Genomic DNA, 13610 nt, shown 5'->3' with positions numbered 1-13610 from the left:
AATTTTTTCCAGGGGGGGGGGGGGTCCAACCAAGTCAAAAAAAAATTCCAACCCAGTAATTTCTTGACCAAAAAAAAAAAAACAAAAAAAAACGAAAACCTACAATCCATTTCCAAAACGTGAAAAAGACCTATTTCGTGGTGGTGATGGAGGAGTCCACGTTTTCAGGGGGTCCAGTCATTTTTCATTTGCTTCATTATATACTTTTAATAATTGCAAATTCCAGAGTGGTCCGGACGCCCCCCCCCCCCCCCCCGACCACCTCTAGATTCGCGCATGTCCTTGTATCATACTTCAGCATCCAAGGGGGGGGGGGGGGGTATTGCTTGGTCCTCATGTCTTTTCATTTACTTATTTATTTGAATAAAGTTTGGATTTTTCCTGTATCTGATAATATTCTTGTACTCCGCATGTATATTTGTGCAAGATCACTTTCAACATGTACCATGCATGAGGTAAAGTTACTCTAATATATATATCTTACGACGGCACACAAAGAATTCAGATTGCAATATCTCGATCGATAGATAAAATGTTTTTTTTGTTTTGTTTTTTTTGTTTTGTTTTGTTTTTTGTTTGGATAATGAATGATAAATATTATATTTACGATTGACACAGGTTGATATAGAAATGTATACATCCTGATTTATTTTTTCTCATTAGTAAAACAAACGACATTTTATGTACAATAAGTACAGTGTTTTTGAGCCAAAGTGACTTTCAATGCATTTTTAATGATTTTGACATTCATCAAGTTGCATCTTAGGTGCAGATAAACAGGTACTTGTTCTATTCTGAGGGCAAAACTAATCTTTTTTCTCATACAGGGTATAAAGTCTAATTAGGTTCATACACATCAAGTCAATACAATCTGATTATGTTTGATTGATTAAGCGCTAAATCTTCATCAGGTGGTATAATTGACGTCCCCCAACAGGTCTTGTCTAAACAAGCTAAAGACGATTTTGTTTTCCGGAAAATGATTCTGGCACGTTATCTTTTCCTATTAAGGTTTGAAGGTGCAAACTGCACAGTTTATATTTCTAGATTATAAAATAGTTAATGGCCTGCGGGAGGCAACATGATAGATGAAACTGCAGAGCATTCTGTCCAATCAACGTTGAACTTTTATGGACTTTGCTTTAAGGGATACTTGACGTCATCATCCGGGGGGGCCGGGTTTTTCCCCCTTTTCTCTGTGTTGATTCTTGTTTTCGTGTCATCTGCATTTAGTCTGACCATCAAGTCAGACGGTTGATGACCGCATCGTAAAAGTTGTCCACGCTTCACCCCCGGGCTGTCAGCTGTCGTGCGGATGTGCACTGTTAATCATGACACATGATGACCGAAATAGCATTTAGTTTGTCATCATTTGGACTACTATAGACGGTCTCATTATAATTGTAAATTTATTCCACGAAAGATGAACCTGTGTCCAGCGTTTTGTCCCTGTGGACAATTATGATAAATATATACATATTGATTTGTTGGATGACCGATGTTCCTGGGCTAATTTAACACGGGTTTTATTTGATACCCAGCTACAAGCTCCCAAGTAAATTACAATAACAGTTTAATACTTTTTTTCTTCATGTTTGTCATTTTGCATTGAAAATACTGGATTTGGAGCTGTGTATACTGACTCTCTGTGTTGGATAATCAAGAAAACGCTTCAAACATGAGTTTGGATTATGACGTCAGCGATAACTCGGGAGATGAGTTCGGGGTAGATTCTTGTGACGATACTAGTTCTTATCACGGCTCCTGTGAATTGTCCGACTCTCAGGAGGATCTATGTAATTCGGGGGTGTGCAGACGCATGTCCGATTTTTCTATTAGTGACAGGTAAAAATTAACAATCTTAAGCATCTCAGATTTTGAGATAGAAAGCATCACATAAATACTATGGTAAATATTTTTATTGAGAATTGTGTACAATATGTACACGTAAATATTGCGCATGCAGTGAAATACTGTGTATACAAATAATTTATTTTGATATGTGCTGCTAAGATGGGTATTTACTCATAAAATTGGAGTTGGTATCCTTACAAAATGTCAGATGTATCATTTTGATTTCTCGATGTATGAAGATGCAGCGATTATTGTAAGTTTTGTGAAAGAAGAAAATGGAGGGGGGGGGGGGTCTTTAGTCGGTTTAACAGATTTCTTACAGAGAATATTTTGTTCCTAGTTCATTTATTTCTTTCTTTATAATAGATTTTTTTTTAATGTTGTATTTGTACCAATGTTAGTGTTCGTGAGAAATTTTGACATTTACAGGTGAAATGTAGATAAATTCTTTATATAGGGGCGTTCGTTTTAATTATTCTTTACTATAATGAGCTGGCTAAAAATAGATAATTAATCTTTGAAGGCATTCTTTACAGTTTCCTTTCTCTTTACGTTTCTCTTTCTTTTATTTTTTATTTTTCGGGATCAAGGAAAAGTTCAGATCTTTTTTCACAATAAATTTTAATTTGATTGCTTTATTCATACATGGGATATAATTATATGAGGTAGATCAACAGAGACTCAGAAAATAAAAAAAAGTTCTTGCACATTTAGTCAAGAATAATCTAAATATATACCTGTGCAGTTCATTTTATCCGGTATTATGAGACAGTTCCAAATAGGACGCAAGGCAAACCGCAAGACAAGTGACAGTACTTGCCAATATACCAATACGAATACAAAATCCTTCGAATCTCGATCTAACAATACACAAAAACGAGTGGAATAAATCAATCTCTATTTATTGTCGGAGATATAACCAGTTTGTATTAAATGCCCGGCATTTAGAATCCGCGATACGCGGGATCTTGTAGGAATGTTTGATTTAACACCCTGGAACGTTTTCCTTCATAGATGAAAGATTGAGGCGTGTGTTCTTGAAGATTCTGGGGGATCTTGAGAAATATTATTTGTGAATTTTACTATTCTATGATCTGTGGAAATATTTTTTTTATTCCAATGGGGACTAGGATTACATAGGACACAATCGATTTTCTGTAATTTGTTAATTTTCAGGGTAAGTTCTTTCTGTTCAAGCAGGCCTACTTCTCTCTCTCCCTCTCTCTCTCTCTCTCAATTTTTTTAAGGCTAGAAGATCGGGATGCACGTGTTTGATCTTACACGTGTTGATTTTTTTCTTAATGAATTACTGTAGTGGAATGTTTTGATTTTGTTTTTTTTTTTCTGTGGTTACCTTAATATACGATCTGTGACTTCTCAGTTTAATCCGCTGCTAATCCGAGGACTGAAATAATTGAAGGCTGGGTCGCTTTTAATCTGTCACTAAGTTTACAATAACAGTTTCAAATTCTTTGCTAATTAGTAATTCCAAGTAGGAAGCAGCTTTTAAAATTCATGGGCTTTTAATATTCGAAACGCCTCTATGGAAAGAAAAAAAATATTCATAATATTGGTGCATTGTCGCTCTGCTTGCCTCAACTGAATTTAGAGTAACCTCCCTTGTGAGAGCATTTTTTTTCCGCTGAACCACGAAATGCAGGGCTGAACGAGTGTAGAATCATTACCAAAATCATGAAATGGTAAGGTTTGTTACAGAGCAGGTTAAACACTATTATTTTTAATTTCACTTTAATATATTTTGTTTACCTACAATCATGAGAGGGAAATTATGGGAAACAAGTCCCACTCCTTATATTATGGAAAATGTGGAAAAGTTCAGAGCCAGAGGCAACTCAGAATAAAAAATTAGCAACGAGACTCTTAGATGTAGAGTGATCAGAGATTAGTACCCTCCTCCTAGTTCCCATCATGTCCTTCCATCTTCTCTTCCCTCAAATAAACTGTTAAATGTTAACTTGATTCCCTATTTTCCCTCTTACCACCCAGCTTCCCCAGACCAGCCAAGATCCCACCTTTTTTATTTATCTCCAAAATACTAAAGTCACATTCTTGAACTGGCCATGGCCATATCATGTTCTAAAAAGGGGGGGGGTGAGGGAGGGGCTAGAGGGCATATTACTCACAATTATAACAGGAGAGGAAAGTGTCATGAGCCAAAATAGTGGATCATTTTAAACCTAAGGAACCTCCCTAACCAACCACGTGGAGATATTTCAACACTGAGCCATACACACAAACCATTACACTTTCCCTCCCTTTCCTTGAGGTTTTCCAGCATAATTGGAGGGGCTGGTTGGGGGAGAAGGTGTCAGTCAGACTGGAACTCAATCCTGGTACTGAGTGATGTACCTTAGGCTCCCACTAACTACATTGTGTGGGTACACATGCATTCTAAAATTAATCAAAGTTTTTTTTTCAACCTTCTGAAATGGTAAGGGGAAGACCATTGATTTGATTCACAAAGGCTTTTATTTCATTTTTTTTGGGGGGGGGGGGGGGGGGGGGAATGCACATTAGAAAAACATAATGACTTGCAATTTAGTGAAAAAGGGAATTAATGATGCCACAGTCCAAACTGTTGGAAGTAAAATTATATATCAGTAAAATTTAGAATAGCATCTAATTTTAAAATTTTTAAAAGAATTTAAAATAATTTTATTATGTATTATTTGTTATTTAACTTGCAGGTTAGCTTCAGTTTCGCAGTTAATAATATACAGTGGGTTGATTTAAAAATGGGATTACGTTCCTGATTTTTTTGTGAACCCACCCACCAAGATATACGTAAAATTCTTCTGCTGTTGCCAAGAGAGTATGTCATTTACTTACCCAATGATAATCTATTAGCTGTATGCATTTAATCTGTGTTTGAGAGCTTGACAGGGGACTTTTGAATATAAATCCCGAGCTATTAGTTGACCACTGACCGTTAATGGCCTGGGTAATGCTTTTATCTAATTTCTGTCAGATAGAAGATGATCTCAGTTTGGGTAATTGCCTGGGCCCTAATTCCTCTGTTTATCATGTTTATACTGTAGATGGTTCCTAATGAATTCTAGGAGCTAAAGTCTCGATAGTGTGGTGTCACAAGAACACATTTTGTGTAATGGATTAATTCAATAATGCTCTTAAAACGTGAATGAGTTATTGTTTTTTTGGTGAAAAACATATATTAAACACTCATCATTTGTGTTAATCCCATTTGAGGTGAGAAATTGTTTTGATCTAATGTCATTTGTATTTTAAATGTTAGCTATCAATATTTGGGTAATGAAAATCAGTTTATGATATACATGACATATACAATTTATTTAAGTGAGTACAGAGAGTTAAGCTAATAAAAAATGGGAAAAAATTCTTTTTGGTAAGATTGCAGGAAGTCTGAGCGTAAAATTTTTAGAATAATTCAATGATTGGAAATCCTCATCCAATACATCTTCACCTAAGCCAAGAGGAGTGGATAGTGAAGATGCAAGCAAATTCTAAAAACTTTGCATAGTCCTTGGCGTATATTTTTTTTTAGTAAAACAGCCCCTGCCTATAATTTGAAGCAGCATCTCTTGTGGTTTAATTATTTCATGGTGCATCGATCAATCCATGTACATGCATGTATAGTCATGTACATATGAATACATATGAATACCTGCATCTAGGTACAACTGACTTACTGTATGTTTGAGAAATATGAAAATTCATCATAGAAGTTAAAATAGATAAAGCTAATCTGTCATCATTCAATGTGTGCAAAATAATCAATGGAGTCTTGATAATTGTCAAGAAACCACTTAATTTCACAATCAAATGCTTTAGGAGGAAATACTACTTGTATATTATCCACATTCCTTGCCTTGAAGGCATTAAATACTTGTAAAATTGAACATGGTATTGAAGACATTGCATGATAATTATCTTCAGGAAATTATTGGCCCCACAAAGCTTTTCCGATATTCCAAAGTCTTCCTCCATCACACTTATAAGACCGAGCATGAAAAGTTGACCTGCAGGATGAAATGCAACTGTTGCCATGACGACAATCCAAACAGTGGGCTGATTTTAGATCCAAGGATTTTGCATTCTCAAACAGACATTTCCTGATGCAAGACATAAAAATAAACAAAAATTATCTTGTACATTAAGCAAATCACTCCTGGCTTTTTTTTCTGTGGAGAAAGAAACAATGCTTTTTGCTGGTTAATGTTTTAATTATTGATTAGTCTATCCCTGCTTGGCTTTTGTTGTGAAGGAACACATCTTAATGTTCTGTGTTTATAATTGGAAAAAATCTACAGTGATTTTTTTTAGGTATACATTTCACTTTGCATTCTCATGCTTGCACAGCATGAGGGGAAAAAAATGGATGCAAATAATGGTTATAATTGAGAAGAAATGCGATAATCATAGTGGATTTTTGTGTGGTTGGTGTAGCTAACTATGATTGCACAGTCCTAAATTAATTTGGCAAGTCTGTCTATGATTTATTATAACTATAGGGATCAAATTTGATTTTGTGACAAGTGAACTTTCATAGTGTGGTAGGTTGAATAATTCTTTCTTATTTTTTTTTCATTTTTTTTTTATTAATATCAAATTTATAATGCCTAATTTAACTTTGATATCAATTTAAATTGCAGCACATTTATCTTAAGTTTTATCCTATACAGTGTATTTAAAAGATTTTGGAACTCTAATGCAGAGTGTTTTAAAGAATATTTGAACCATTTTTATACCTAGAGGTTTTATAATGTGCAATTGTTCATTTGCATTTACATGGTAATACATGATTTTATTCAAAACAGACATGGTCATAAAGTGTCACATTTGTGACAGTCAATTAATACAGCAGTAAATTTGTTAGAATTTGAATTCTTAAATATGAAAGAATATAAAGATGAAATAATCCTGTTATCTTTGGAGGTAAATAACACGTCTGGTCTAAGATTCACTTTATAGACAAGCTGGACTTGCCTTAATGTTTTGAGTAGTCCAGGCCTAGGTTGTGGTAAAGCATTTACTGCAATTCTGTGCAAGTTACACTGTGTTACAAAAGTTATTATGTATATAAGTACATAAAAGTGTAATTCTGGTCATCATATTTTATGTTCAATCTATATACATGTACCTAGCATGTAGATCTTAATATAGCACCGTATATGAGTGTTTGAAAAGGTCATTTTTAAACTTTATGAAATGCTTTTACTCTCTGTGGCCTTGCGTTATTTGACCTAATTTTTATTATACTGTTGCGTGACATATATACTGTAATTAGCTCTTAAAAATCACATCAACATTGCATTCCATTTTCTTACATGATGGCAAATGAGGTATCTCACAGAATTTATTTAATTAAAACTGAAGATAATATAACAGGAAAGGAGAAAATGTATGGCTGGACCAGGAGTCGAAACTGGGACCCCTGCATCACTAGTCAGGTGCTCTAACGGACTGAGCTACCCAGGCCGATATCCACGACCCAAACCATTACATTCCTCCCTCCTTAAATTGTCTTCTCCCTCGAAGACACAACCCAAGTTCTTATTAGCCCCAGGCAGGATTTTCACCTGCAAGTCCAGGGGTGGTCAACGGCACCAAATCTGTAAGAAAGGAGAAAATGTTTGGCTTGACCGGGAATCGAACCCAGGACCTCTGCATCACTTAGTCAGGTGCTCTACAGACTAAGCTACCCAGGCCGATATCCACGACCCAAACCATTACAAGATTAAGAAATTCTGAATGCAAATATGTACATTTATAGCTACTTGACATATGAAAATATAATATGGGATAAGAATATTTATTTTTTTATTGATAAAAATGAAACAATGCAAATAAATTTATTTTTGAAATGCAATACAGATCAATATCGCACATACATCTTAATATAATAAATTGATGTCGTTTGTTGAGATAATTTCGTATGTATACAAACAATCATTATTGGTTAGGGCATTCTTGCTAATTGAGTGTGATGAATATGAATTATTCAACACTGTCCTCTCTGAATAGAAAATGTCCCTGTGTGTCCATGATAAAGACTTTGGTGTTGAAGTTATAGGGATGTATTTATTGAATATACATCTTTTTCAATATTTACATAAAATGATATCTTGCAATTATATCAAGGAAGAAATTAGTTTGAATTCATTAGTCAGCAATCCTATGGGATATCTGATATTAATTTCGTATAGTCGCCCACGTGGCGCAGTGGTGGAGCATCCGCTCTAGAGTGCGGAGTAAGGAGTTGATCCTTATTTCGCGGGTTCAAATCCCACTGTGGGACATGGAGACCGGTCCTTCAGATGAGGCCGTAAAAACCGAGGTCCCGTGTCGCAGTAGGTGCTGGCACGAAAAAGATCCTTCACTGCTCAATGGCCCTGAGTGCCGACTATATAGGTCAAAATTTGCAGCTCTCCATCGGCAAGTGGTGGCATCTCCATATGAGTGAAAAATTCTCGAGAGGGAGGTTAAACAATAAACAAACAAACAATTTTGTATACTTTACAGGATGCTTATTTTTACATAGTAGTTCATAAATCTGTCTCATACACTTGCAATTTCATATCCATTTTTAGTACATTGTCTCTCTCCAGCCCTTTTTTGGGCAAATTTACTTACAGATATCTACCTGTCCTTATTCCAGTTTCTGCACCTATTTTTAGCTTTTTACCTTTTTAGACCTTTTTGCTTACCTGTATCTACCTGTTGATAAGACTGTTTGCTGATTGGTCCGTTTGTGTGTGTAGATTAAGATAATCTTGTTTACACCTCATCATGATCTAACTATGTATAGCTGTACAGGATATTTTCGTTTCTGGTGTCCCGGTTCTGTCTCTGTAATGGTTCTGAGATCCAAACCTCCATATGTATTAATTTAAGTTTAACACACAATCAGTTACTTAAGGTCCTCATTCCAGGGTTTGGTTGGAAACTATGATATGTATGAATAGCAAAGATCAAAGGCTTGAATATATATTGTAATGCACTTTTTGCAGTTAATTTACTGAACTTTTTTTCCTTATCCTACCTGAAATGCAAACATTATACCCTCCTTTTATCAATAAAGGTACAAATATTATATAGTACTGAACTTAGATACCAAATCATTTATAATTTAATCATCAGGAATATACATGTATGTAAAAGTACCAAAATGAACTATTTGTATGATCATTAATCAATTGAATGATCAAGATTACCATATATACTCGCCTGTAAGTCGGTCCGCCTATAAGTCGGTTGTATTTTTTGAGGTTATTTTGGAGGGATTTGCTATTGACCCGCTTATAAGTCGGTACAACTTTTTGCCAGATTCAGTTGACAGTTTAAAATCAATGCTCTAATGTTTAATTAACCTGGTTTCGATTAATATTTTTAGAAATGATGCCGATATTTAATTTTAAATCATGAAGAAAAATACATAATGCACACTTAAGATAAAAATAAAGTTATTAAAATATGAAAATACTTGTACTTTATGTATAATGTTAGGATACCTAAATGATATAATAAATCCAGACTTTGTTCAATGATAATCATGGGAAAAGTGTATAGAATACTATATTTCGCCATCCAGAAAAATACTAAGCTTTTTATGTCTCGCCGATAAGTGACGGACATAGCAACTGAATATTCAAACTAATTATGCATTGCATATACCCCGGGCCAGTAGACATGTATTTTAGGGTATTTGGAATCATCAAAATTTGTGGGGGCTAATTTTTGCAGATTACCTAAATTTCACAGGATCAAGGGGAGGTAATTTTGTGCATTCACTCATGTCTACAAAAGGAAAGATGACTCTTAAAACCCAGTTATAAATTTTTAAGATGTGAATTCATGGATGCAGTGTACCCACAAATTCCACAAATATTGAGGCATCATAAAATCTAATAATTCCACAATATTTATTAAATTTAAAAGCACCTCATACAAGTGACCCATGACTCTCACATTATATATACACATGAACTGCAAACATTTTAAGGCTTAATGTTATAACCTTATACATTTGTAATACATATATATAATTTTTGTGGATTGATTTTTAAGAAACTTAATTTTAAAAGTTTCAAATTAACTCCCAATTAATTGCATGGATTAATGATTTTATGGATTTATTTGTCAGGACAGTAAACAATCGTTGCATTTGATGAGGAAATCAAGGTAGAAATATTTTTGGATCCTCCTCTCAGATTTTTCCAGCTGTTACACTTCATATACAAGGTTCACAAACTTACAGTTTCCACCTGTTGGCCCATAAAATACCTGAACATTTATTTTAAGATCAATATTTTGAGTCTGGTGTGTGAATAAATTTGTATACCCTCTATTATAAACAGATTGCAGGTAACTGAGAGGTTTGACTCATCAGGTTTGGTCATTGACCATCCAAGCTTTAAAGTGACTGCTGGTCCGGCTAGATTTTCTCAGTTTTCTTCCTCAAATGCTGAAGAGCTAATTTATTAAAGGTGTAGCAATTACAAAATACTGGTTCATTTGAAGATATTTGAAGAATAAATAATAAATAAATAAATAAGAAAAAATTTGAAGAAATATTTAATGCCACAGGTGAATGCTAGCTGCAGATCTGTAGCCCACTAATCTGAAAAGAATTGGGATGCAGGTAATGTGAAAGCATGACTGCGCAATCAGATTAAAAAGTTTAGTTTTCTGTGGGTTGTTGGTTCAGAAAAACTTGACTTTTGAATGTCTGACTATAAAGGAAAGTACTTCGGTGGTTATTCACTGCGTCCCACTCATTTTTTGCTTGTTGAAAAAAATTCATCCCCTGATTCATGTTCTTATATTAGGTTGATTTTTATCATTACTCGAATCCTCTAACCCAAATTTTATTGGGGGTATCTCGGTGACACCCTGTGGATTCTACCATTGTACTGGTCAGTTGAAAGCGTCATAATATATCCCAAGCACTTCATGGAACTGCGGAGCATTTAAAACGAGGACTTTTGTTGTGAATTGAATTGGACCGTAAGTTTAAACATTACTAGGTGGAATTAACCTTAAGCTTGGTAAGGTGTGACAAAATGACCATGTATACATCACTGTTAAATTACATGTCTATTTGTACACAGATCCAGGTCAAGAGGTCAAAGTTCTTTTTAAATAAAAAAAAAGTTTGCATAATCGTACCTTCACCGGAGGTAATTATAAATTAAACAAAATGAGGGAAAACTTTTCCTTCAATTGACCCATATTGTTAATAAGAACTTTAGAGATTCACTTTAACTTATTAAGAAGAGATCTTAAGTAAGGAAAAAATTGAAATTTACCTGATGATGAAGCAAGCAACCAAGTAGAAAAGTGTATTTGAAACTGAAAAGGTTTTCTATGGATTTAAGAAAAATGCATGTATGTGGTATGTTTTCATGGCAAACTGTATAATTAATCTTTGTATTTTTTCCCTCTGCCTTCCTTATTCTTAAGTACTGCACCTTAAACGAGCTAGATTACTGCCACATTGTAACATGGCTCAGTACAGGTAGGGAAGTAAACATTTCTCAGTTGGAAAAAAAGCTCACTGGATTATAAAAGGTTATCCTTTTCTTCAAAAGAAAAAAAGTCTGTGGTTTGTATGTAATCATAAAGACAGGATAATAATATAAACATTTCGATACACTGACGGCAGGCAGAATTCCTCGATGATGAATGATCTGGATTTATTTAGATATCAAAGGCCGGGGGTGTGGCATAGTGTTGACACCTGAAAAACGAGTTCGCTCATTGTACCTGCATTTTTTTTTTCTCCAGATCTTCCATTTATTCTCTACGCATATAAGCACTGGTCTGTGACTTTATGTATTTCGACTCGGTGTGGAGATTTTACCTTTTGATCTTCCAGTGCCTGGATTTTTTTCTTTAGGCTTGGGACGAAGAGATCAGAAAATAAATTTATTGAGGTCGAAGTTATCTATTTCGGATGTGGATTACTTAAATTCGTGATTTATTTATTAAGTAAATAACTGGGTCGTACGGAGTGGAATACCTACCCTGGACTTAGCATCCAAGGAAATGTTTAAGTTGTGCTGATATATTTGTTTGTCGTCCTCTGAAATAGATTTCGGTGACATATTGACTTTCCTCAGATTCGGTCAGTTAAATTCGCTCAACCTTGGTAAGTTATGAATGGTCTCTATTTATTGATTCTTAAACTCTTATGATTTAGAATATTTAGTATGGTCATTTTCTATGTGAAGAAGGAATTATTTGTTTAATATTTACATTAATGAGACGGGGGGGGGGGGGGGGGGGGGGTATGCAGATGCTATTCAAATATTTGATTCTTTAATTAACACGTCCTTGCTTTCTTTTCTATATGCTTAGATATATATAACAAATGGTAAATGATTGTCATGTTTTAAACAGAGGGATGAAGTCAGAAATGTTTATGAATAATATAATTATATACATTTAATTTGAAATGTTTAACTCTGATGTTTTACTGTGTGATATTGGTTGTCTTTGCCAAGTATGTGCCATATATTTCTCCCTCATATCTATAAATCAATGTTATGTCAGTTAAAAAAGGTTCCAAAACATACATCTGAAAGTTTTACACATATATATGGGATACATTGTCTTTTTTATGATCTTGTAAGATATTTATCAACGAGTTTATGTTCAAAAGGGATTATTTCTTGTTGTGGGATTTACACTCCCTTGTTGTGGGGGATTATGGAGTTCATTATTTTTTTGTTCTCCAAATATTAACTATTGAAAAAGGAATAAAAAAGCTACTGTAGGTTTATTTATTTTTTTTTACTGTTAAGTCAGTGGCCTTGCAGATGTTTTACAAGCTCTGATTTATATATTTTCAAAGAGGTACATGTTTGTTTTATTGTTTTTAAAGGATTTGAATATACACATTGTTGTTGAAAGACTGGGATTTGTACAAGCTTTATAATCTATTGAAGCCATTCATGATCTACTGACACATGCTTTTTGTTGTTTTTAGTCAATATCTCTTCTTTTCTTGGTGATAGATGGCTTTTTTGATTTAAGAAATATAATAGACCGATTGTCTTTGAAGGAAAAGCAATTTGATCAAAAGTTTATTAGTCGTGGGTGTATAGCTCGAAAAAAGATTACAAAGAATGTGTAGATTTCATATATAAATTTGTCAAGTGTCCCTTGTAAATTCGGGGTTTGATTATCATCTTTGGAAGTCACCGAGGCTTACAAGCATTTGCTGTGGCCATCCATATACTTCATTGCATCTCGAGCTTCAGTGCAGATTTTGAAACAGAATAATTCTAAAATTCTCTTGAAAATTTTAAAATTCATTGAAGCACACTGTTGATTCAAACAGGTCTTTGTTCTCTGGTTTAATGAAGTGTCTTGGTGATGTGATGGATCAAGAAATCTCTTTTTCGTTCCTTCCTTTTATGAATTTCTGTTTTCTGCAAAACATTGCATGTTGTACGTAGAAATCCCCATTTATCACCATAAAAGCTCTTCACGGGCTTCATATGGTGAATATTAAGTGTTCCATTAATTGCGCCATTGAATCATTGATATGTATTGATCAATGTTTAGTCTGTTTTGGTAGTGGATTTTTTGTACATGCAGTCTTGATACAGTAAATTATCATGTACATGACAATATGATCTTGCTCACAGTTTATTGACATGAACCATTAGATATAACCAAGCAGGTATCACAGTGGTCTAAATTTTATAATTAGAGATTCATCAATAATAATAAAAGTACAGTGAAACCTG

General features: G+C 34.2%; 1 protein-coding gene across 1 annotated transcript in view; it reads left to right on the top strand.

Annotated features, from left to right (window-relative positions):
• The first annotated feature begins 1678 nt into the window (after positions 1 to 1678).
• The window catches only part of LOC133188204 (protein cordon-bleu-like), a 45523-nt gene continuing 33591 nt past the window's right edge, over positions 1679 to 13610 (top strand). The window contains exon 1 of the mRNA XM_061323582.1: positions 1679 to 1845. Within this exon, the coding sequence (XP_061179566.1) occupies positions 1679 to 1845 (167 nt within the window). The remainder of the gene's footprint in view (positions 1846 to 13610) is intronic.

Source organism: Saccostrea echinata, unplaced genomic scaffold (assembly GCF_033153115.1).
Source record: "Saccostrea echinata isolate AGI-Se365-2 ecotype Australia unplaced genomic scaffold, CSIRO_AGI_Sech_v1 ptg000016l, whole genome shotgun sequence".
Taxonomy (NCBI): Eukaryota; Metazoa; Mollusca; class Bivalvia; order Ostreida; family Ostreidae; genus Saccostrea; species Saccostrea echinata.
This window is presented reverse-complemented; position numbering and strand designations above follow the sequence as displayed.